A 24476-nucleotide genomic window follows, 5' to 3' on the forward strand; every position below is an offset into this window, starting at 1 on the left:
CATTTCATTGATCAATCTAGGAAATAAAATCATTAATTCTAAAAAAAAAAAAAACTTACCTGCAGCAAAATGTATCTTAAACTAACTCAAAGTCCAGGTTTCATTTTCACTGTTTTAAAAACAGTATGTTTAAAACCTAAATTAACAGTTAAAGCAGTTTAGAAACTCAATACTTCAGTGGTTAAGTACAGGGGTTCCCAAACTCTTTGTTGGTAACCCCCAAAAATAACAGTGCCAGAGATTGGCGACCCCCATCCGTTTTATACTGCATTCTCTGACTAATTTCTCAGCTTCATTTTAACTTGGTGTTACCCTGCTTGCTGTTTTTTATTTATTTAACCGTGTTGTTTTATTTATTGTGTTTTAATCTTTCTGTAAAGTGACCTTGAGTGTCAAGAAAGGCGCTTTTAAATAAAACGTATTATTATTTAAGTAATTATTAAATGTTGCTCACAGCTGCATGCAAGAACTAACAGACCAATCCAATAACCTACATATTTCTTTATAATTTTAATAGAAGCTGGATCATTTCCTCTGGTCATGTGGCAACAAAGTAAAAATGAAAATTGATGACATTTTCCATTTGCATGGTTTTATCTAAAATGTAGCCACAATTTTTGTAGATACTTTTACAATAATGCATAAAATATGTAATTTTAGATCATTCTAAATTTGTATTGTTTCTTAAGAAGTTGTCTTGTGACCCTCATTCAGTGTCCCCCAACCCCCCAGGGGGTCCCGACCCCCGCTTTGGGAACCACTTGTTTAGTACACCTTGTTTCCAGTCAAAGTCCTTGAAAACTGTTTCCATCCAAACACTCATGAGAAGACATCAAGGCTAGCTTCTATTTCTCAGCTATGACCCTCAACTAGTAGTCCTCCCTCTTGATCTGGTTCGCTCTCTCTTTCTCGCTCCCTCTCTCTCAGGCGAGTCTTGATTGGATTTGAAGGACAACATTAAGAGGATACCGCTTCAGGCTCATTAGGCTTTAAGCAAATTACTACCATTCAAATTTCAGTGATCTAATGTAACAACAAATAAGAGGGAACTGGTGTTGAGTTTGAATTTTTGGGAATTAAGTTTGGATGTTTATTATAAATACAGACTAGGAAAAAAAAATGTCCTCATGCACAGTACATACAGGTTTTCAGTGAAGAATGTGTTCTGAACAAATTACATATATCATAATGAGAAACTCCAAAATAGAACTGGAAAAAAATTGTGTAATGTTCACAACAATAATCAAAACTATCATTTTCCAAAAGCTTATTAAGGCATCTGTGTACTTTGGAAGAAATACTTGTAACTGACAAGTCCTGTCCCTGTGATGGATCAATTTGCAGAGTTTGAAGCAGAAAGGTAAAGTTTGAGCTCTTCTTTTTTGTAGCTACTTTTTTATGTGTACCACAGAGTGCAGCGTTATGCTAGACAGGCTTGTTAAGAGACTACCCCAAAGTGTACATGAGTCCTGTTTATGATTGATGGAGTTAGAACAACGAGCAGAAGACAGTGATAGTGTCGATTCATGACAGGACGTTTTTGTCATATGCAGCATACTTTAACCTTTACTCTGTAGGTTCCTCTGAGTCGCTGCCGTAGACATCCTGATGCTGTGGATGTTCCAGACTCCAGCGTCAAAAGGTGCAACTACTACCAGTTTCATCACTATTATCTCTTTCTCTCGTATTCTCCTCTATCCCTCTTTCCAACCACAACTCGGTTGAGGCAGATGGCCGTCTAACATGAGTCTGGTTCTGCTCGAGGTTTCTGCCTATTAATGGAAGTTTATCCTTGCCGCTGTAACTAGCTAAATACTGCAAGGTGCTCTGCTCATGGTGGATTAAGATGAGATAAGGTCGGGTCCGGTCGGTAAGAGGGGACTGGATCTTATCCTGTCTTGCTGTTGGGTCTTTATTAATAATTTAACAGAGTACAGTCTAGACCTGCTCTGTTCGTAAAAGCATCTTCAGATAACATTTGTTGTCATTCCCATACTTCCTTAGTCTTCTGCTTACTACTGTGGCAAATTCCAAGAACTTAATTAAATGAAGGGAGAACTATATATATATATATATATATATATATATATATATATATATATATATATATATATATATATATATATATATATATATATATATATACAGTATATATATATACAGTATATATATATACCAAGTAACAAACTATAAACAGGTACCAGGTCATGCTGAATTGATTGGATCAGTTTAGATTCAGTTTCTTACACTGTGGTGCTCATCATGGATCCCAAGGTAAAATGACAACTTGCTCTCAATAAAACCTGTGATTCCTCAAGCAAAGGACCAAGATTATTCATAAAAAGAGAAAAAGATTTGTTTTTAATGTATTCACAGTCTGTGTCCTTAAACTTGCCCTTCCCAGAACGGTCACCTTCCAAACATGTTGCTCTCAAATACCAGCAGTCTGAAAATATCCCACGTTGGTGTGATCTTGGGGTTCCATCTCCTTTCTTGATCGCAGCCCCTCTGTCTTCTGTTGTTGTTGTTGTTGTTGTTGCTGGCTCTATTTGACCACGGTCACAACATGTTTCACCTTTTCAGACACCACAGGGGCAGTTCCTGGTTTGCTGTGTTTTCGGACATTCCTCTCCCTGGAAAAAAAACAAGAGATGGAGTGAATAACAGGGTCTAAAGCTAAGAATAATCAAGGAAGGATGTGGAGAAGAGGGAGAGGTCAATCAGACTGTTGACCTTACACCCACAGCACACTCATGTACCCTGAAAGTAGTGCATAAAGCATGGAAAGTAAATCTGCAGACTGAGCTATGAATACAAGACTGGGACAATCAATCCACCATACAGCTGTAAATGAGTCTGTAAGGCCTATTGAGACCATGCCATAGAGGGCCTTCCCTTTAGTCTGATGTGACTAGGTCAGATCTTGCCTGGCAGCAGCATAAGTCAGCATTTCCTCCACGTGGAAGAAGAGTCACGGCATTACAGTAAAATGAGCGCAATCACAACTTTAAGAGGAAAAGAAGGAATGCATACTTCCTGCGGCGAGCCTCTTTCATAACCCTCAGCTCCTTGCTCTGATGGTAGATGTTCTTGGGTAGATGTCGATGATGAGAGATGCGTCTGATGTGCGGGTGGTGCTGGAACTTCTCCTTCAGCTTCTGATTGTAGTTTCTGGCCTGCCTCTCTCTTGGGGCCAGCTACGGAACACAAGAAAGGACAGGATGGTTAGATGAAATGTATAGAAAGAGAGACAGGAATGAAAATAAAGAGATAAAGAGAAAATGGAATGGGAGAGTAAAACTAGTCAACTTTTCGACCAACACAAACCGGGTTGTATTTCCAGGCTGGTGCTCGCGAAACAACACAACACCTGTTTGTTTATCCGCATGATCCTGTGGAAGAGTCACGTCATGACATCAGATTTACGTGGCCGCTTTCCCAGCAGCGCTAGCGCTAACTTTCCCTCACAACAACAACGATGGTGGACGAGGGCAGCTTGTCTCCTCGGCGACCACTGCTTTGCCTTGGAATCCATTAGTCTGTTTGATTTTTTGGCTGCAGGACAACGGAGGAAACACGTTTGGTTTGTGTTTTTGATCACGGTATCTATATATCTCTGAAATTGCTGCGTTAGAAAATATTCCCCCCCCTCTACAGTGTGTGCCAATGGAGAAATGACCTATCCAGACTACACTCGTCTTTTGTACCAGGCTGTAAACATGTTTATTTCTGCTGTAAAGATCGTCTTATTTGAACTGGTGTGTATGTGGTTTCCGGTACTTCCGGAGCCAGCCTCAAGTGGATCCTCGATGAACTGCAGTTTTTAGCACATCCACATTGGACTCATAGTTTTAGACCGGAGGTTGCCGCTTGCCTGAGACAGCATCAGTCGAAAAGGGGTATGACTTTTCAGATCTATTATTTCTATTGATGAGATTTGGTTGAATAAGGAACTGAAAACTGGAACGATTGGGGTTTAATAAGAAAGAAAAAAGGTTACAGTGAAGTTCAAAGGTCTTTCTTGACTGAACAAATCGACTGTCCCAGTTTACTTTTTGAGCAATAACAAGCAAACCAACTTGAACTTGAAAACATTCATATTGAATGTACAACAATATAAGTAGTGTCAATCTTCTCGTCAAGGATTCAAAGCTAATAAAAGCCATCCATCCATTTTCTTCCACTTATCCGGGGTCGGGTCGCAGAGGTAGCAGTCTAAGCAAATTGACCCAGACATCCCTCTCCCCAGCAACACTTTCCAGCTCCTCCTGGGGAATCCCGAGGTGATCCCAGACCAGGCGGGAGATATAATCCCCCCACTGAGTTCTGGGTCTACACCGGGGCCTTCTCCCAGTTGAAGCTAATAAAAGCATTTCAGAAAATGTTCCTAAAATAAATCAGTTCTGTTCCAAACATACAAAGTCCCTCCCATCATTTTTTTTTAACCTTTTATTAAGTTATATTTATGGACATTTTTGCCTTGAATGGACAGGACAGCCAAGGAGAGACAGGAAATGTGGGAAGCAGAGAGAGGGGGAGGACATGCAGTAAATGGTCGAGGCTGGAATCAAACCTGCGACCTCTGTGGGTTTAGCACCTGTATATGGGGCGCATGCTTAGACCACTAGGCCAACGGCGCCCCTCCTATATTAATCTGAAAGACATTTAAACCAACAACAAAAGCTGCTGAACTGATTAACTCTCATATTCTAAAGTTTTTGTTGGAGATCAGAACAAGCAACAAAACATGGCCATTACTGACTTCATCACCAACACTGTATCACAAATAGGGTTTATGTCGTTTGTAGCCTCTTGGATTCCCAAAGTGATAGAAGTCATATCTAATATCTGTTGGAATAAGTAGTTTCAAGTTGTGGTAGCTATTTCCAGGAGACCATTTATCAATGTTAATGTTTTGCTGACCCAAAGATTCACCAAATCATTTTCTTTGACTTGTGATGTGCCTTCAGCTCTGGAGGCATATGTTTCATAAATGATAATTACAGTATGCTGACTTAGATAATAAAGAGCTGACCTGCACAGTAAGCAGTAACTTCAGCTCGACACATATTCATTCAAAAGTGAATCAATGTCTGTTAAAAAGTGAAGACACTAGCTCAACAGCATCCCTCCGTCTTCCTCATAAAAACCCAGCAGCTACTCGGGCTGGTCTTGGCCGAGGCCGCCCTCCTTGAAAGCTTTTATTCTAATTAAAAGCAATGATTTGTCTCAGATTCAATTTGTTGAAGAAGAGCCGTTAGACGCTGATCCTGTAGGACTGAACTAATTCCCTGGATACACACGGTGAGCTTGCTAGACAATATTAGTGTAATCCCAACAAATGGGGACCAGATTTCAGAGGATGATGTGTCACTTTTGATTTTGTGTTGATAATGGAGCTCATGTTATCTAAACTTATTAGGCAAAACTGATCACAAAAACATGACACTCATTGTGTTTCAAGACACAACAGGGTCAGTTACTTCTGATGGCATGGGCATGTTGGTCTTAAAATAAGGTGTGGTCAAGCACAAGGTGGCATGCTCCAATTCTGAGGATGCAGAAAGCGACTGCACCATCAGAAAAACTCTGGACTTAGACTTATGGTGTAGTACTTCTTGCTACTCAAAGGGAAATAATAAGGAATAGGAATTTGAGTTCACAACATTGGTTCCTCTGGTTGTTACACAAAAGATGCTTTTTGACCACAAGTGCCAGGAACCTTAAGTTCCTGTAGCTTCTCTTCAAGGAGCTAAACGGTTCCTGGGGCCGGTTGTTTCTGGTTTCTGGAGCCCAGTGAAGATGATGCAAATCAGGCTAGGGATGTGTGGAGAAGCAATACAAGTAATACACTACACTGCCAGACCAACCTGCAAAGATGAAGGCTATACAACCAAGATGAGGCCATATAAGGCAACCAACATTGCAGTTAGCCTGTTAGCATGGAGGAGATTTAGCTTGTGCCGTTTTTGAACGTGCTTTGTTGCATTGCAAATTGATCCGGTGAATCAACACTTGGAAGGAGACAAGTGCTAGTAGCAAAGCAGATTCAAAGCGCCTTAAAAGCTTGACTTGAAGCAACAAAACAGTCAGTCAAAGCCATGACGGAGATTGAATGGTGTTTCAGTTTAAAGAGCGACCCGGTTAACTGGCATCTTCAGCCAGATGCATCTCTTGTAGAGTGCTTTGGATAATCATCAAATACTTACCTGACGAGTAGATTTTGACATTTTAATTAATTAAAACTAGGATGCATTCCTGAGGACTCCTTCTGTTTCAACAGCTGTTGTAATCCCAACAACAACTGACACATTCATCTGAAGGTCGCCAGTTTACAGGGTCACTCTTCAAACTGTAACACCGGGAGCAGACAGAGATGCATTAGCGCTATCAGGCTCAAACAAGATGAATGTTAAGGAATTATTAAGTCAATCAAAGTTATGCATAATGTTATTCTGAATGGGGGGTGAAATGGAAACAATGCGTGTGCGCCACCAATCAGAAACGATCAGTAGTGTAGTCCCTGTAAATTCCTGGATCTTTAACAAGTACAGGCACTCCAAAATGAAGAGATAGCTCATTTGCTTTCATTTTCGATTCCAGGCCCGTTTTCATCTGTCCAGTTCTTTGTCCAAATAAAATAAAATAGAATTTAAAAATACAGCATGAATGTGATAAAGAATAATGACTCTACATGAAGTGCATTGATAAATCTGTTGATCCCCTTACAGTGGTTCAAGATGGTCTGAATGTTTACATTCATTGCACATCTCAGACAAATCAAAAGGTGCATTCCCATTCTGAATCAATACAGTCTTCTACAGCAGCAGCATTTCTCTCACAACTACACCTTACAGGCTACATATGTTTTCTTTGGGTTTACATGTGCGACTGCATTGACTGCTTATTGGTTTCTTGCAAGACTGACCACACAGCACTACTGTGACTGAACACTTTCAGTGGACACACTGACTGAGCATTAAAGGCAGTGCTGCCGGCTGAATGTGTGCAGAGGTTGATGCCAATTTCTCTCAAAGCTCCAGTAAGGAGTTTTTGACTGGTTGTGAAATAGACTTAAATTAATACTGATGGTTCTACATGAATAACAAAATCAAACAAAACCATCAGCAATAAGACTGATCATTTTTATATTGAAGTTTTAATTCCTAGGATCGCTGTGAGGGGGGTAGGTGTCAAACCAGAATATTAAAGGCATGCCAGTAGAATAGCTTTTCTCTACATCTGACTAGCAAAAGAGAGCAGGCTGAGAGTTTTGGGCAAGAAAATACTACCTTGCCATGAGCAAAACAAGATAGTAAGGTAAAAATATGTACATCTTTGCCCACAGGGGGCGCCAAAATCAATACAAACAAAAATTTCTGCACAGGAGTTTCAAGCAAAGTCACGATGTTGCTTGATGTCAGCAATTAACTGCAAATCATGTTTTCAGAACTAACACAATGGGTTAAAAAATAAAAATAATAATAATCCCAAATTATCCTTCAATGTATGAGGAGCTTGAAAGTAGCTCAAAAACGTTCAAGAGGCATGCCAAGATTTGTTTGTTGTTTTTTGGCCCTGACCAAATATAATGAAGCACCTAACATATCACCAATTTGACATCTGTGACTCATAATAACACTTAGGTTGTTTTTTAGGGACCCTTGTGGGTGATAGTATGGGAACTCATTGCTCCATCCCTTTTCAATCAAGCTAAAACCTAACAGTGCTAATTAATTCCTTGTGTTTGAGGTCTAAGATTGAAAAACAAACTATTTTTACACTGGAGTCAAAGGCTGCTGCCTGCAAAAGTTAGGAGAAAAAATAAACTGTGATGTGCAGCAGCTGATAGAAGAGTCCTGATTAGTCCAATGTGGTGCCTTCTGATGGAGACAAAGCCTTGAACCAGCATTTCAGCATTTCGTGATAATTAAAGACCCTTTCAGTACAACTTGATTGTTAATGCTTCATTATGTTCAGAGTGGCCTGCTTTAAGTGATTGGCCGATTTAAACTGCTGATAGGAGCAGCCCTTGTCTGATCTCTTTAAGTGCAAAGCTTGCGAATAAATCTCCTCTTACACAGTGACAGTAAAACAAGTGCCAAAAGAAGGCCAATTTTCCACTCCGAAGCTGCATTAAGAGAATAAGCAAGAGTGATTCCGATAAGGAATGAAAGATGGCTGTTGGAGATGGCACATGAGATGCTATTGATCTTTATTACACAGCCATAAGAGAGATTTAGGGCACTGGAACATTTCCCAGCCTTTTATATGAGCTCCATTGACAGATGAGCAGAGCATAATGTTAAGGCAATCATTTCTGCTTACACCATCTCAATACGATACACATGCTGCTTGCTACACAAGATCTAAAAAAATCAGCACTAGAAACAGAGACTTACAGCAGGTTCTGTTTCTCTCTGAAGATAGAATATAAATAAACGACACAAGCTTGAGTTTTTTACTTCCACCTGCCACAAGAGCAGCTGTGCCAATTGGTACATTGTACTTATTGAGAGTGATTCTCCCCTAAGTCAGCATCCATCAGGGCATTTGGCAACAGCAGGCCGATGCTCCTGGCATGAGCACCCACTTTTACCCTGCTGAGGTGGGCCAAGGGCCATGGCAGTTTCAAAGGATGCAGCTAACTCATACAACAATATCAGGTGTGACAGTGGAGAGAGACGCAGTGTACAGTACGACAGCTGAGGGGGGGGAAAGTTATTGGTACACAGAGAAACACTCACTGCTTACCAACAAGCAACAAGTTTTAGAAATAAATGCAGAAATGATGGAGAGGAGAAGGCAGGACTCACCACTCCGAGCTTCTCAGATGCGTTGGCTTTCCACAGTCGGATATTCATTTCATCGGAACCGCTCAGGATGTATTTACTGTCTGCAGACCACTTCACACAGATGACATGCTGCATGCGTTTGGTGTGGTAGACTTCCCTTAATGTACACAAAGAAAATGTATTAAATAAATGCTAATATAAAATCAATCTATAAACCCTCAGATGAACAGTCAAATTAAGATTTTAAAAAATCCAGAGTTAAAATTCAGCAAAAAAATTACAATAAATACAATTCTGTATTCAGCAGATTGTATTTAATGTAGCATGCTAGCTTGGCACTGTATGTAGCTGCCCTCATAACAGAAAAGAAAAGGATGTTTTCTGAGGTTGAATACCCAGTCAAAACAGTTAGCATCCTGACATTAGCTTAGAGAAGTAGCAACTCATTTAGAAGTGAAAGAAGACATTCTGAACTGAAAACAACAGTTTAACTTCATTATTTTACTCAGATGTGACAAAATAAATAAAAAAGATGAGATATAATTAAATCAACACATTCCACTCCCCAATGTCAATAAATAAGATATAATGAACTATATATAAACTATAAAAACTTGTAGAATTGACTTCCTGATAGTAAACCAGTGATTCAATCACAGTACTTCAAATCAATAAATGATCATTCTTTTTTTCATTTTGGTATTCTGGGAAAAACTAACCTGCTGTGTCCTCCATCCTTGTTGAAGATACGGATTGTTTTGTCAAAACTAGCGGATACAAACTCCCTCCCAGTAGGGGAATAATCAACATCCAGCACTGCAGACACATGGTCCATGTGAACTGTGATGGGCTGATCCAGGTACCTCATGTCATACGTGTAGAGGCTGATGAGACAAAGAGAAACAGAAATAAAGGTCTTTCTTGGCAAGGTAAATCCACCTGGCTGTAGATGGCGAGTTTCCAACGTGTCAGTCCTCTTTGTTCTCCAATAAAATGTTTGCATTTATTAAAGTGGAAACAAAAGAAGGCAAAACTAAAAAAAACATACCATCAGTCCTTTCACCACTGTCAAAAACCATATATCTCCTCTGTGCCCAACACCTGGGCCAATCAGGCTGCCTTTTAATGCCATCTGTGGCAATCTGAGCTAAGTGGGGGCTGCCCACAGCGCCTCCCATTGAAAGCAAAAAATCTAATAAATGCTACAACAACTTGCTTGCAGTTAAAATTGTGCTTAAATTAAACAAAAACAACAAAACAATGATGGGATTGTGCATCAGTCACCCACTAGAGGGGTATACTACAAAGCAAGATTTGTGGTTATCGAAGTAACTTCAGGGTTAACTCTGGATTTGCAGGACTACGGAGGTGGTTCCCATCTTACATGGGTAGATAACCATGACTACTCATGCTGAACTCCTAACCTGCTCCGGGGCAGGTTCTGTTCAGGGTCAGAGATCAGTTTGTAGAAAACTCCACCCACTGACCAATCAGCTCGCTCGATCACAGAGCTCTGTGAGCTGATCGCGAGGGGGGGGGGGGGAATCGCCAGCACAGTTTGTCTACCTGTATGATTTTAAATATAAATACTGGTGACAGTTACTGATTTTCTTTCCTGACATCAGACTTAAACAGAGTCTGAAATCATATTATTCAGATGAAATTGTTGTACTGCATTAAATATAAAACTGCGTGTGTTTATCACTTTGAATCATGTTCTCATTTTTATTTGTTCAGTTTGATACCATCAGGGCTGCAGCTGGAATATTACGTCTAAAGCTGTCACACACGACACAAGATTAAATCAAAGAGAGAGATCACTGTCAGGGAATAAACAGTTATTATTATCAGATACATCTGCACTAATGAAGTGAATAAGACATATTTTGCACATTCTCTGTTTTTTTCTTATCTCTCAGTTCTTCTTTCATGTTTCAAACTCAGCTGTGTTGATGTTAGTCTGGGTGATGTGTTTAACTTCTTCATATTTTTCTAATATCAGTGCAGTTTTTGAAAAATCTGTGATTGGTCACGTTGCTTTCTCCGCCTCGTTCATGTGAACGCGTTCAGGGTAATTCTGGATTGACTCAACATGTTGATAACCAACTTCCTGTGACAGATTAGCGTGATCTTCTTTGTTAGGTTCAGTGAAGCCGGATCAGGAGAAGATATCTGGGATATGTTGAACTTGCTTCGTAGTATACCCCTCTGTTTTGCTACACTACCAGTGGTGCAGAGTTGGACTTTTACATTGACAAGTATGGTTCAGTTAAAGTGCCAACTCCTGATTTAATAGGAACTTCTTGAGCTAATATTTGCTGTGATTTGGTGTTGTATTAATAAAGACTGATTGGTTGATTGATTGATGTAGTGCAAACAAAACATACAAAAACAAAAACCTTCAACATCCTCAACTTACTTGTAATCCTCATTTGAACATGTGAAGTAATAAGCTTCCATGGGGTTCCAGCATAAACTGTTACTCCTCATTGTCATAATAACCTACAGGAGAAAATAAAACACACATAAATGAATACTGTGTCACATTAATGAAGCAGGGACAGAGAAAGGTCAATCACTTCATGGTAGAGCCTACCTTTTTAAGTGGTGCTGATTCTCTCATGTCATACAGCACTATACTTCTGTCAGAGGCACAGCTTGCAAGAAGTTCAGTCTGGGGAAACGCATAAATCATTATTATCAGAAGACAACAGCAAGGTAATAACTTAGTCTTGCTACATTCAGCTTTGAGTTAATGTCCACAGCTCTAGGCGGGGTGGAACCTGTGTGAGTGCTGAGGTTACATGATGTCTTACCTCCACGGGGTTGAAGCGGATGGAGCTGAAGCTGTCTACGCCCCAGGTGAACGAGCGGATCGGGGTGCTCCTCTGCTCATCCCAGATGTCCACCTGCTGGCCACATGTTGCAAACACAGCGTCTTTCTGGTGGTGATCCAGTCCTGTAAAGACTGTCTGCAAGGGACAATAATCACTATAAGGCAAGGCAACTTTATTTGTATAGCACATTTTATACACAAGGGCAACTAAATGGTCTTTACATTAAAACATTAAAAGCATTGGAAACATTCAGACAAGCATTAAAGGGCACAATTAAAATGACACTTAGAATAACACATAGAAAAGAAAGGATAAATAGAAATACATTAAGAAATAAACTTACATACATTTAAAGTGGGTTAAAATGAGCTAAGATAGGAAGGCAGTGGTAAATAAAAAGGTCTTAGTCTTTGATTTCAAAGAGGTGAGAGTTGGAGCAGACCTACAGCTTTCAGGGAGTGTGTTCCAGATATGTGGTGCATAATGACTAAACGCTGCTTCACCATGTTTCGTTCTGGCTCTTGGGACTGAAAGCAGACCAGTACCTGATGACCTTAGAGGTCGAGGTGGTTCATAAAAGCAGTAGCAGATCAGCAATGTATTTTTGGCCTAAACCATTCAGTGCTTTATAAACCATCAGCAGGATTTTAAAGTCTATTCTCTGACAGACAGGAAGCCAGTGTAGAGATCTAAGAACTGGGGTGGTGTGGTCTACTTTGTTGGTCCTTGTTAGAACTCAAGCAGCAGCATTCTGTATGAGCTGCAGTCGTCTGATGGACTTTTTAGGGAGTCCTGTAAAGACCCTGTTACAGTAGTCTAGTCTGCTAAAGATAAATGCATGGACGAGTTCTTCTGCATCCTGCTGAGACATAAGTCCTTTAATCCTTGATATATTCTTAAGGTGATAGTAGGCTGACTTTGTAATTGTCTTAATGTGGCTGCTGAAATTAAGGTCTGAGTCCATGACTTGGTTTGAACATTTCATCTTTGCAATCACAGACACTTTTCAGGGACAGGTGAAGTGTTAAAAGTTGTAAGCAGGACCTCTCCTATATCATGATGACTTCACCTTTCCAAGGATAGTGTTGAGTGGCTCCTCTTGCTCTCCGTAACCTGGTGTCTCCATTCTCCATTGCTTGATCGTTTTGTCATCCCCAACCTGTTTATGGCATCATGAAAAACATAAATTAGAACTGGAAAAAGGTTCAGGATTCTAAAAAGATCTGTACAGTAGTGGGGTGGCAGCAGTCACCGTAAAGAAGGATGTTCCACAGGAGCGCACAACCATTCCCCTGACAAAACCCTCATGTGCTTGGAGTGTGCGGACACAGTCGTGTTTGGTCAGATTCCACACTTTTACCTTGGGATCAAATAAAAACATAGAATAATAATTAGTATATAAAACTTGAATGTTATCAGCAGGCACATAAGTCAGTGTAGTTCCTGGTTTAGGTGATGCAAAAGGTAGTTACCTCCCCATCGCAGGATCCAGACAGCAGCGTTGAGAGGCTCTGGGTGTGCTTGGCCATGCAGTTTACTCCATCTCTGTGGCCGTCCAGAGAGGCCAGGAACGGCTTTGCAAACACCCTGTCCAGCTTGGTGGCATTCAGAGCCCGGGTGTACTCTCTGCTCACCTCGAAGGGATGAAGTGTTGGATCATAGTTTCTAGGGACTAACAAGAGAGGGTGTTCACTTCTTAATGAGCAGTGTGAATATTCAACTTTTTGGACTGTCGCAAATGATACTGTCGTAAAAATGACATTATCATAGATATATAAAACAGGCTCGACATTTCTATTCACCTTTACTCATGTCAAATGTTATGTCCTGCTAAGAGAAACTGTCTGGCATTCCCAGTAACAAACATTCTCAAGCTTGAAATGTAACTCGTACTCACCACGCTGAATATCCAGTTTGGTCTCCCGGACATAGTCGTCCGGGTTCCTCGAGAGGACTTTAACTTTCATTTGGACGCGGGTGAATTGCCAAACACTCGGAATTGCTGTTATGATAAACTAACACAAGAAAAATACTAGCAACTACCGGCCATGTGCTGAGGAAGAAGAAGTGCAGAGCCGACGTGTTGCATTGTGGGATCTCTAGTCCTCCTGGTTGCGTCACTGAGGACTTTACCGGAAGTGCTTCCAAGGTACGGAACTGTGCTCGAAAAAAACGGAAATGAAGGGTTTGATTTTCAAAGTAAAAACATACACGCTATTAGCGTTAGAGCACTTGTTGAGAAAGGGGTAGTTAAAAGGTGTTGAAGTACTACACTAATTAAATACATTTGGATGTTACATGTATGTTACATTATTTGCGGACTTTAGCTCTGCTTTCAATACTGTTCGACCTCATCTGCTTGCTGAGAAGCTCCTCACTCTACAATCAGGGGTGTCAAAGTCATATCAGTTCAGGGGCCACATACAGCCTGAGTTGATCTAGAGTGGGCGGGACCAGTAAAGTCACAACATAATAACCTATAAATAACAACAACTCTAAATGTTACCCTTTGTTTTGTTGCAAAGTACATTCTGAAAATGTTCACATTTAATGAACTATCTTTCGATAAAAACAGCTGTTGTATTTTTGACATGATGGGTCTCATGGGCCGAATATTTTACTCTTTAAGCCCTGAAACCTGCTGCCAACACACCAAAGACACAGGTTACCCATTCACCTGACACAGAGTGTAATGTTTACTGAAAAAGAACAGATAGATTATAATAATGAAGAAGGTAAAGTTGATTATTATGGACCCCTCAGCTCCAACAGGAACAGTTTGCTTGCTGGACAGTGTCGTATGCAGGGCTGTAGTTCTAGTGTTGGCAGTGACGGAGCACACCTGTGACACATGCACATGTATGGTAAGCACACTTGCACGATATGCGGCTCCTTTCGAAAATTGTGGATCCACGCTCCAAAAGTTTACATATACGTAAACTTTAGTGCTAATTGGATCATGAGGCATTCTAAAGTCTTCATGAATCTCAACCGGAATATGCAAACTGCAAGTCATCTATTTTCTCACTTTGAGAAAAAAAGTCCTGGAGCACCGTTCAGGGCGCTCCATCAGCACTATGATTGTATGTGACCCCAAGAGGACAAATCTGAAATAGTTACTTTTATTGAAAAATTGCAGTTAATGACTTCTCTGTAGTTTTTTCACTTTGTAAAGTCGTTCCGCGGGCCGGATTGGAACCTCTGGCGGGCCGATTTTGGCCCGCAGGCCGTATGTTTGACAACCCTGGTCTAACCCATAGACTGTATAAAATATGGACGTAGTATCCGTGACGTCACCCATCTGTTCCTGAAGAGCTGTTTTGAAGCCAATCGGCAGTGGCAGCCATATTGCTTCTGTCGAGCCAGTGTGACGTAAAGAGGCGGGCTTTTAGCCTCCTAGCCAACAGCTGCAGTGTTCCCACAGGCAGCTCTGCCTCTGATTGGAAGACTCGTAATCTCAATATCTTCAAAATTGCTGTGTTAGAAAAAAATCACCCCCCTCACAGTGAGAGGACATCGAGAAATGAGCTATTCAGACTACACTCATCTTTTGTACCAGGCTGTAAACATGTTTATTTCTGCTGAAAAGATCGTCTTTTTCCCATTCATGTGTATGTGACTTCCGGTACTTCCGGAGCCAGCCTCAAGCGGATCCTCGATGAACTGCAGCTTTTAACACTTCCGCATTGGACTTATATTTTTAGACCGGAGGTTGCCGCTTGGTCTAACCCCTCCCCTCGGAGCTCCTCCAAAACGACACCCCCGCTCACATGCACGAGCGCCGCTGATTCATGACCATATGATGGTGACTGATTCAAAACTGGTCTTCAGCACATTGTTTGTGTTTTGCACTACGTCAACTCATGTCTCACTCAGCGGTAAAAAAAACACCAAAACATTCTCATAGTGAAAGTTAAAAACACAAACAAACATGAAATGTACGCTTTGCAGGAGGCGGGCAGAACGGCAGGACGGGATTTGATTGGTTTCATCATTTGGCTCCTGATGGCAGGGATTGGTTGGTGTTTTCCCAGGTTTACTCCGGCTGTAGATAGCGGCTTTTTTTCACTCTTTTTTAAGAACAGATTATGTATTGATTACCATCGGGACATAAAGATCATTTTGACCAGTATAACAAAAAGTGGATCTAAATCTGACTACCAACCCCAGCTTTAAAGAACCAGTGAAGTAATTTGCTCTTCTGAAAGTGCTTTTACTTTGAAGGGTGTAGCCGGAAGTACAGCTTTTTATATTCTGACAGTTTACGTTAGCAGCAAGGTCGAGCACTGGTACTGCTGTTTGACATTTTGGATAATGTTACTACACCTATGGAGTGCCACATGTCAACAACGTGGTTTGGTTGCGATGCCAGTGTGGATGTTTCCCGGAGTCAGTCCCGTCTGTGTGGTATCTTCTAAAACTCCAGCAGAGTCAGAGTCTAGAAGTAGACCATATCCTTAACTGACCTGAGCAGAGAGGTTTCACTTTGTACACACGACGAGCTGACAGCAGCTAGCAGAGACAAATACCGACAAACATGAGCTCTGCTCCGAATCATGGACCCGGACCCGTTTCAGAGACCGGACTGTCCAGCAAACCCGTCCCTGCTGTCTCCTTAGGGGGACACGTGAAGCAGGTCTTCAACCATGTGAGGATAGAAAACCTGGTCGCGGGACTTAGTGGGGGAGTTATCTCAACCCTGGTGCTTCACCCTCTGGATCTGGTTAAAATTAGGTTTGCAGGTACAGTATGACATGTTATTGTTGTTGTTGTATTATTGTAGTGTAAGGACCCTGAAACACTAAAGTCTCTGATCCACTAGAAGCTGCAGACAGTCTGTTTTCTGTCTGTCTCTTCAGTATAAGAACATATGCTAAGGAAGTATGTGAGAAACATGATAGGGCTCTTGCACAGTTGATTTGATTGATGTTTTTAAATTGATTTTGTCTCTGTTACATGTTTATAAAATGAATAAACATATGTCATCTATGCCTTTCATTGCAGTAAGTGATGGACTGGATGTCAGACCTAGGTACAGTAGCATCATGCACTGTATGAAGAGTGTTTGGCAGCAGGAGGGACTGAGAGGTCTCTACCAAGGAGTGACACCTAATGTTTGGGGTGCAGGAGCATCTTGGGGTCTCTACTTCCTGTTGTATGTAATCAATACCCTGAAACCTTATTTTTTTCATGCATGCATCTTTATCTTTAACTAACCTCTTGTCCCATGCTTTTTTTCCTCTAAGCTATAATGCAATCAAAGGCTACACAAAGGAGGGTCGCCAGACTGAACTAACTGCAACAGAGCACCTGGTGTCTGCAGCCGAAGCAGGTGAGTCCTACATGTATCTGGACACGGCTGCCCTGCAGACACACAATTGTCCCAAAGCCAAGAACAGCAGCAAGATAGGACCGCCCCAAGCTGGCCTTAGCAGACAGGAGGCAGATCACCTTTTTATTCTCACAGGGTCACATGGAGCTGCTTCCTGTTGACTAAATGAAGTTAGGGGGGAAAGTTATGCCTCTCAAGTGATTTTAGCACGAGGATCTTAAATCAATCAATCAATCAAGCGTTCAGAGAGCTTTACAGCAGAAAACAGTACAAATGTAATGTATCATGACTAAATATACAGCATAGATGGCATAGATAGATTTAGAAGGAGAGACTAATGCACACTAATTGCAATAAAATGTATAGAAATAAACAACAAAGGGAAATAGTTGAGCTCTCGGGTGTTTTTAACTTTTCAATCTGGCTTTTAACTTGGAGTAATTTCCCTTTAGCCCTGGACTGCATTATTAACATTATGACCATTGTTTTATCATCATTTTTATTTATTTTATTCTATTCTACCTTATTATATTTTAATATTGTTTAATTTATCTGATTTGATTTATTTTATTTTTCTGATAATTCTCTGATTTTATTTTATAATTTAATCATCAGGATTTTATTTTTGAAGTATTTTTATCACTTTTCTTCCCACACTTATCTGTTGCTGTTGTTTTTTGTCTCTGATCTTTAGTGAAGCACTTTGGGCTGCATGCTTGAATGTATGAAACGTGCTTTATAAATAAGAATGAGTGTAGTCGAGTAGTGAAGACAATAAAAAAGGTAAAGATTAAAGCCTAAGATAAATAAAAGCACTAAGAATAGCAAAAAAAGAGTAATTCAATGATACAAATTGAAGAGTTAAAAAAAAAAAAGAATATTCAAATAAATATAAAAGGGACAATAAATTGATAAATTATATAAAGTTATTACATTTCCTGTTATTTAGTCAAATCTTTATCTAGCATATATGACTAGATCTGGGTGGGAGACACTTTTTCTTTAATAATAAAAAAATGATGCATCTTGTAGCTACAGTATATTGTACAAATGTTCCAGAAGGGGCTCCTAAGGGTTTCACTTTTGCTTCGAGTAGAGAGAAGTCACTGTCATATCCCGAGGGTTGAGGCGAGGATCTTACTGAAAGTACATAATTGTGGCTGTTCTATTTTTGTAAAGTGTTGCATCAATTATAGTTGGAACCACGATCACATCTCACTCAGTTTTAAGGAGAACACATCTCTTTTCTGATTGGTTGATGGGTAACTGAGCAGTTTCATTCTGTCCGTCAAGGCACAGATGTTAAGTTTTGTCAGATGTGAGCTACAGACATTCAACAAGTAGACTATTACAATGAGTTGTGTGTGTATGTTAAACATGCATCTAACAAAGTACCCACTAAATGTCTACCTGTCTCCTCTTAGGCATCCTAACTCTCACCATAACCAACCCAATCTGGGTGACCAAGACCCGGTTGGTACTGCAATACAACGCTGACCCCTCCAGCAAACAGTACAAGGGAATGCTTGATGCTCTGGCCAAGATCTACCGCCATGAAGGGGTACCAGGACTATACAAGGTTAGCCCTCAGTCTCTCATTGTACTCTTAGAATGTAGCAATTCTAGATATGTGCTATTTGAATGACAGGTGAGCTATTTGTTAGAAGAAGTAAAAACCAACACGTCCGTTAAGGCTGGTTTATACTTCTGTCGCCCCTTCTCAGTAGTGGCTGACACAGACATGAGCACTACAGTCATGGCCAAAAGTTTTGAGAATTACACAAATATTACATTTTCCCAAAGTCTGCTGCTTCAGGGTTTTTAGGTGTTTTTGTCAGATGTTTCTATGGTATAATGAAATACAATTAGAAGCATTTCATAAGTATCAAAAGCTTTTATTGAGAATTACACAGAATTCATGCAATAAGTCAATATTTGCAGTGTTGACCCTTCTTTTTCAAGACCTCTGCAATTCTCCCTGGCATGCTGTCAATCAACTTCTGGACCAAATCCTGACTGATGGCAGTCCATTCTTGCATAATCAATGCTTGGAGTTTGTCAGAATTTGTGGGTTTTTGATTGTCCACCAGCCTCTTGAGGATTGACCACAAGTTCTCAATGGGATTAAGGTCTGGGGAGTTTCCTGGCCAAGGGCCCAAAATCTTAATGTTTTGTTCCCCGAGCCATTTTGTTATGACTTTTGCTTTATGGCAAGGTGCTCCATCATGCTGGAAAAGGCATTCTTCATCACCAAACTGCCCTTGGATGGTTGGGAGAAGTTGCTCTCGGAGGACGTTCTGGTACCATTCTTTATTCATGGCTGTGTTTTTAGGCAAGATTGTGAGAGAGCCCACTCCCTTGACCGAAAAGCAACCCCACTCATGAATGGTGTCAGGATGCTTCACTGTTGGCAAGAGACAGGACTGATGGTAGCGCTCACCTCGTCTTCTCCGAACAAGCCTTCCTCCAGATGCCCCAAACAATCGGAAAGGGGATTCATCAGAGAAAATGACTTTACCCCAGTCCTCAGCAGTCCAGTCCCTGCACCTTCTGCAGAATATCAGTCTGTCCCTGATGTTTTTACTGGAGAGAAGTGGCTTCTTTGCTGCCCTCCTTGACACCAGGCCTTCCTCCAAAAGTCTTCGCCTCACTGTGCGTGCAGATGCACTCACACCTGCCTGCTGCCATTCCTGAGCAAGCTCTGCACTGGTGGTGGCCCGATCCCGCAGCTGTAACACCTTCAGGAGACGGTCCGGGCGCTTGCTGGACTTTCTTGGGCGCCCTGGAGCCTGTTTGGCAACAATTGAACCTCTCTCCTTGAAGTTCTTGATAATTGGATAGACGGTTGACTGAGGTGCAATCTTACTCGCTGCTATAAACTTCCCTGTTAGGCCCTTTTTGTGCAATGCAATGATGGCTGCACGTGTTTCCTTGCAGGTAACCATGGCTAACAGATGAGGAACAATGGTGTCATGCACCATCTTCCTTTTAAAGTGTCCAGTCACTCAATCATGACAGATTGATCGCCAGCCTCGTCATCAACACCCACACCTGTGTTAATGTGTGACACCTGTGTGTCATTGAAATGATGTTAGCTGGTCCTTTAGTGGCAGGGCTGAAATGCAGTGGAAATGTGTTTTTGGTGATAAAGTTCATTTTCAAGGCAAAGAGGGACTTTGCAATTAATTGCAGTTGAGCTGATCACTCCTCATAACATTCTGGAGTATATGCAAATTGTCATTATAAAAACTGAAACAGCAGACTTTGTGAAAATTAATAGTTGTGTCATTCTCAAAACTTTTGGCCATGACTGTACTACATTTCTGCGTCGATGTGTCCGTGACGTGCAGCAATACTCCTCCGAGACACTTGAGGCATTGTGATAGCCGGTCGCCTGTTTCCAGTCCCACTACGATCTCTGTTTACTTTTCCACAGTGATTCAGAGCGTGTTCTGTTAATCTACAGCTGATACATGTTGCTGTTTATCATACAGACATGATTACATGAAGAATAGAGAGGAGACATTGGAGGAGTGAAATACACGGCTGATGTCCGGGATCCTCGGAAGTGCTCCAAATGCAGGAAATACAATGCCGCCGAGCGGACCAATCACAGGGCTTCGGTCCGTGTCGATTCGCCACATAGTTACCTTATGGAGGAGGTGCAGGTCAGCTACTTGCGTAGGCCTCTGTGTAGGTACGGGAGCTACGCTGACCTCTGGCGAAGGCTACGCTGTTGATTCGACACAGAAGTATAAATCAGACATTACTCTATAGCAAAGCCGTTTCAACACAGCTTTAACATTGCTTTTAAATCCAGCAATGCGCTCGAGCCATGGCAGAGATCAACCAGTGTTTTGGTTTAAACAGCAACCCTGTTAACTGCTGGCTTTCAGCCGGATGCATCCCTCATAAACGTCTTTAGACGATCATTAAATATCTGATGAGGATATTTTGAAATCTTAATTAAAACCAAACTAGTTTACATTCCAGGAACTCCCTCTGTGTTTCAACAGCTGTGTAAACTCCACAAACACTGACACGTTCAGCTGAAGGTCTCCACTTTACAGGGTCACTTTTTAAACCATAACATCGGGAGAGACACATTCACGGTGGGCTGAGAGAAGACTACTGTTACAAGCTGCTAAATCAAGAGAATCACAGCTTCTTCTTTTGAAAAGTACACACACATACAAAAAAGATAGAACAAATAAAAACTAATGAAAGAAAGAGAAATCAAGTGAATCACAGATGTGTGTGATGTTATTATGGACGGCAGGCGGAATAAAAACACTGTGGTAATCTGCCAATCAGACACGTTCAGCACTGCAGGCCCTGCCCCCCGAAAGTCCCAGGACCTTTGAAAAGTACTACCCCCCTAGCAGAGGCTTTTTAGGGGGGAGATTATCTACCCTGAACTAAATTTAGACCCAGGTTCCTCTGCTTGAAACGCACATAGTTCATGGCTATAGTCCCTGTGGTTGAAAAACACCTTTATTATGCTATAAATATGAGTTGTGTTGTTTCATGAATCACCTCTAGAGGGCGTTAGCAGCTCATGTCTTCTATAGTAGAGGGCTTTTATCCTATGAATAATTGTGATAACATCCAAAGTTTTTCAGCAGCATGTAACATCTCTAATTTTAAGTACATTTTCTTAGCATGCTATTTACCGTCAGATCAATCTGTGGAAAACCTGAACACATGTAATTATGTAGAGAGCTACAAACACAGTGTACAAGGCTTTAGAGATGATGCCTAAGTGTTTCCCGAAAGATGGACTTACAAAGCTATTCCTGTTGAAGGGTTATGTTCCTGGTCTGTTTGGCACATCCCATGGAGCATTGCAGTTCATGGCCTACGAAGAACTAAAGAGAGACTACAACAAATACAGGAAAGCGCCTTCAGACGCAAAGCTGGTGAGTCATTAACCCCACAAACCACAGAAACATGCTAGATTTCAACAAAACTCCAACCTAAAGCTTGGAACTTTTTAGTACAGTATTTAAAGACTGAGCTCTAGGTAAGTAGTAATTGAAAAAGTGATTCATCAGTTTTCCTCTCTCTCTCTCTCTCTCTCTCTCTCTCTCTCTCTCTCTCTCTCTCTCTCTCTCTCTCTCTCTCTCTCTCTCTCTGTGTCTCTCTCTCTCTCTCTCTCTCAATTTGGTTATCTGTGCCCACAGAATGCGTTGGAATACATCACAATGGCAGCTTTATCCAAAATATTTGCTGTTGCCACAACATACCCCTATCAGGTGGTGCGAGCCCGTCTGCAAGACCAGCACAATAGATACAATGGAGTTATTGATGTCATCGGACGGACATGGAGGTATGATAGCGATCCAGTCAGAAAGAAGCTGTACCTGACATCCTGTTTCTAAATATGGTTGTTATAAGAAACTGTCCTTTTTGAGTCATAGTCTTTCTTCTCTCTCTTTCTTTCTGCAGGAATGAAGGAGCCATTGGTTTCTATAAAGGCATCATCCCCAACTTGATTCGTGTCACCCCTGCTTGCTGTATCACTTTTGTAGTGTATGAGAATGTCTCCCGCCTCCTTCTGGGACAAAATCAATGAGGGCTTAAAAGCATGGCATGGATTGCTGTGAAGACTCTGAGCTCACACTGACACAATCCAAGAAACAGAGAGAGAATGCATCAGATTGTCCTGTGCTGTGGATGTGTTGGTTCCAGAGGCATTGAGAAGGGATACAAAATTTGCCAAACTGGGGCTGTGGAATGAACAGTGGATTTATTTTTGTGAACAAACATGAAATGGGAGGTCGTCTAAGGTCACATCAGTCTCTGATTCTCATACATGGCCAACACTTTGACTTCTGGGGGGTGGGGGGGGCACAGTGCTGTGCACTCCAAAGAACATGCTGCAATGATGTTTGTCTGATTTTTTATGCATTACTCAGAATTTCGTGCATCATAAGAGGAGAGTGATAAATGTGCTATCATAGTTATGTTTACACGAGATGTTTCCTAGCAGCTGCAAGGGAGACATGCTGAAAGTTAATTCAACATCTTGCTAAGTTCTTCATCTGCATGTGTGCTTTATAGTTTTTGTGGCTTTTAAATTATTTCTATCTTTTTCAAACAGATGGCAGCAATGAAGGTCGATCTTAGAAACACACCAATACATGCATCGCACAATTCATAGTTTTCTTTGAATTTTCACACACATAAATCTAACTGCAGTGCTTAACAAATGTTTATCATCATGTCTGAATAGTGCTCTTTTTGCATTGTCAATGTTTAATGTATAACATGCAGTAAAGTTATTATTTTGTGGCTACATTGAATCAAGTGTTTTTCTACGGTGTCTGGGAAGTGCAATGCAAATTTACATAGGATGAAAGACTTTTACAAAGCTGGAGACAAATTTATCTTTTGGAAAACATTTTTACATTTTATAAAACAAAATTACATTAAACACTTTTACCAAGAACAAAACAAATTTACATGACAAATCAGAAATACTATAACAAGAGACGGAACTCTTCTACCAGTACTGAAACAAATATACAAACCATATATTCTGACGGACAGGTAATGTACCATTGATTTTCAAAATAAAACATTTATTGTGTGAAAATGTGCAACAGCCAGGTAATGAATATATATTTGACATTAACAACCTGTTTCCACTTAAATAGTTTGATTCAGACTGATAAGAGAACACCTTAAAATGTGTTCCTGCTAGTGATGTAAACACTTAACCGAGTATTGATTAATTGATTGTTAAGAATGTATATCACTAGTCCCTGCCAATCACAGCTATAACTGATTTGGAATTTCAATATAAAAACCATCCTAATTTAGCATGTAAATTTATTTTGAAATTCCAAACCAGATGGATTGGAGGAGTTCTCTTATCAGCCTGAACCAAAAATCTAATTGGAAACGGTTGTTAATGTCAAATTAATTCCCTGGCTGTTTCATATTACAGATGTCTTTTATTTTGAAAATGATCGGTACATTCCTTTTCTGTCAGAAGCATAGACTGTATAAATAATGGGCGTAGTATCCGTGACGTAATCCATCTGTTACTGAAGCTCTGTTTTGAAGCCAATTGTTGTTGGCAGCCATATTGGAAATCCTGAACTCAACATAACTTCTGTGAGCAAGTGTAAGGTAAAGAGGCGGGCCTTGAGCCTCCTCGCCAACAGCTACAGTGTTCCTGTCTGTCAATCAAATAAGCTGTGCCTCTCTTTGGAAAACTCGTAATCTCAATATCTTCAAATCTCATGCGTTATGAAAAAATTCACCCCACTCACAGTGTGTGCCGATCTGTGCGTGCTATCCAGACTACACTCAATTTTTGAACAAGGCTGTAAACATGTTTATTTCTGCTGTTAAGATAGGCTTTTTTGAATTGGTGTGTATGTGGTTTCCGATACTTCCAGGGCCAGCATCAAGTGGACACTGCAGACTTCAATCCTAGCAGCCGGAGGTTGCAGCTTGGTCAGCATCATCCGTTTGTAAATTTGTTTCGGGACTGGTAAAAAT

General features: G+C 40.8%; 2 protein-coding genes across 2 annotated transcripts; one reads left to right on the forward strand and one right to left on the reverse strand.

Moving 5' to 3' along the window:
* Positions 1–2331: 2331 nt before the first annotated feature.
* Positions 2332–13748, reverse strand: dcaf13 (ddb1 and cul4 associated factor 13). Its single transcript, XM_034698314.1, has 11 exons — positions 13530–13748; positions 13105–13304; positions 12885–12992; positions 12702–12791; positions 11612–11767; positions 11392–11469; positions 11215–11297; positions 9515–9679; positions 8817–8952; positions 3034–3197; positions 2332–2633 (listed from the first exon to the last, which is right to left on the reverse strand). The coding sequence occupies exons 1-11, from the start codon at positions 13597–13599 to the stop codon at positions 2546–2548; spliced, it is 1338 nt and encodes a 445-aa protein (XP_034554205.1). The 5' UTR covers positions 13600–13748; the 3' UTR covers positions 2332–2545.
* A 2128-nt stretch (positions 13749–15876) lies between these two features.
* On the forward strand, positions 15877–23269 carry LOC117823516 (mitochondrial folate transporter/carrier-like). The gene is made up of 7 exons (XM_034698725.1): positions 15877–16374; positions 16637–16787; positions 16879–16964; positions 18389–18543; positions 21770–21883; positions 22148–22293; positions 22413–23269. Exons 1-7 carry the CDS (start codon positions 16170–16172, stop codon positions 22537–22539), a joined length of 984 nt encoding a protein of 327 aa, XP_034554616.1. The 5' UTR covers positions 15877–16169; the 3' UTR covers positions 22540–23269.
* The last annotated feature ends 1207 nt before the right edge of the window (positions 23270–24476 follow it).

This window comes from Notolabrus celidotus, chromosome 12, assembly GCF_009762535.1.
Source record: "Notolabrus celidotus isolate fNotCel1 chromosome 12, fNotCel1.pri, whole genome shotgun sequence".
NCBI classification, from domain to species: domain Eukaryota; kingdom Metazoa; phylum Chordata; class Actinopteri; order Labriformes; family Labridae; genus Notolabrus; species Notolabrus celidotus.

Coding starts and splice junctions, on each gene's coding strand:
- dcaf13 (XM_034698314.1), bottom strand. CDS start 13,599: ATGAAAGTTAAAGTCCTCTCGAGGAACCCGGACGACTATGTCCGGGAG. Junction 11,768..12,701: donor TCAACACTATCCTTGGAAAG/GTGAAGTCATCA, acceptor TGTCCCTTGCAG/ACAGTCTTTACAGGACTGGA. Junction 11,470..11,611: donor TCCGCTTCAACCCCGTGGAG/GTAAGACATCAT, acceptor GCGTTTCCCCAG/ACTGAACTTCTTGCAAGCTG.
- LOC117823516 (XM_034698725.1), top strand. CDS start 16,170: ATGAGCTCTGCTCCGAATCATGGACCCGGACCCGTTTCAGAGACCGGA. Junction 16,375..16,636: donor GGTTAAAATTAGGTTTGCAG/GTACAGTATGAC, acceptor CTTTCATTGCAG/TAAGTGATGGACTGGATGTC. Junction 16,788..16,878: donor TGGGGTCTCTACTTCCTGTT/GTATGTAATCAA, acceptor TTTTCCTCTAAG/CTATAATGCAATCAAAGGCT.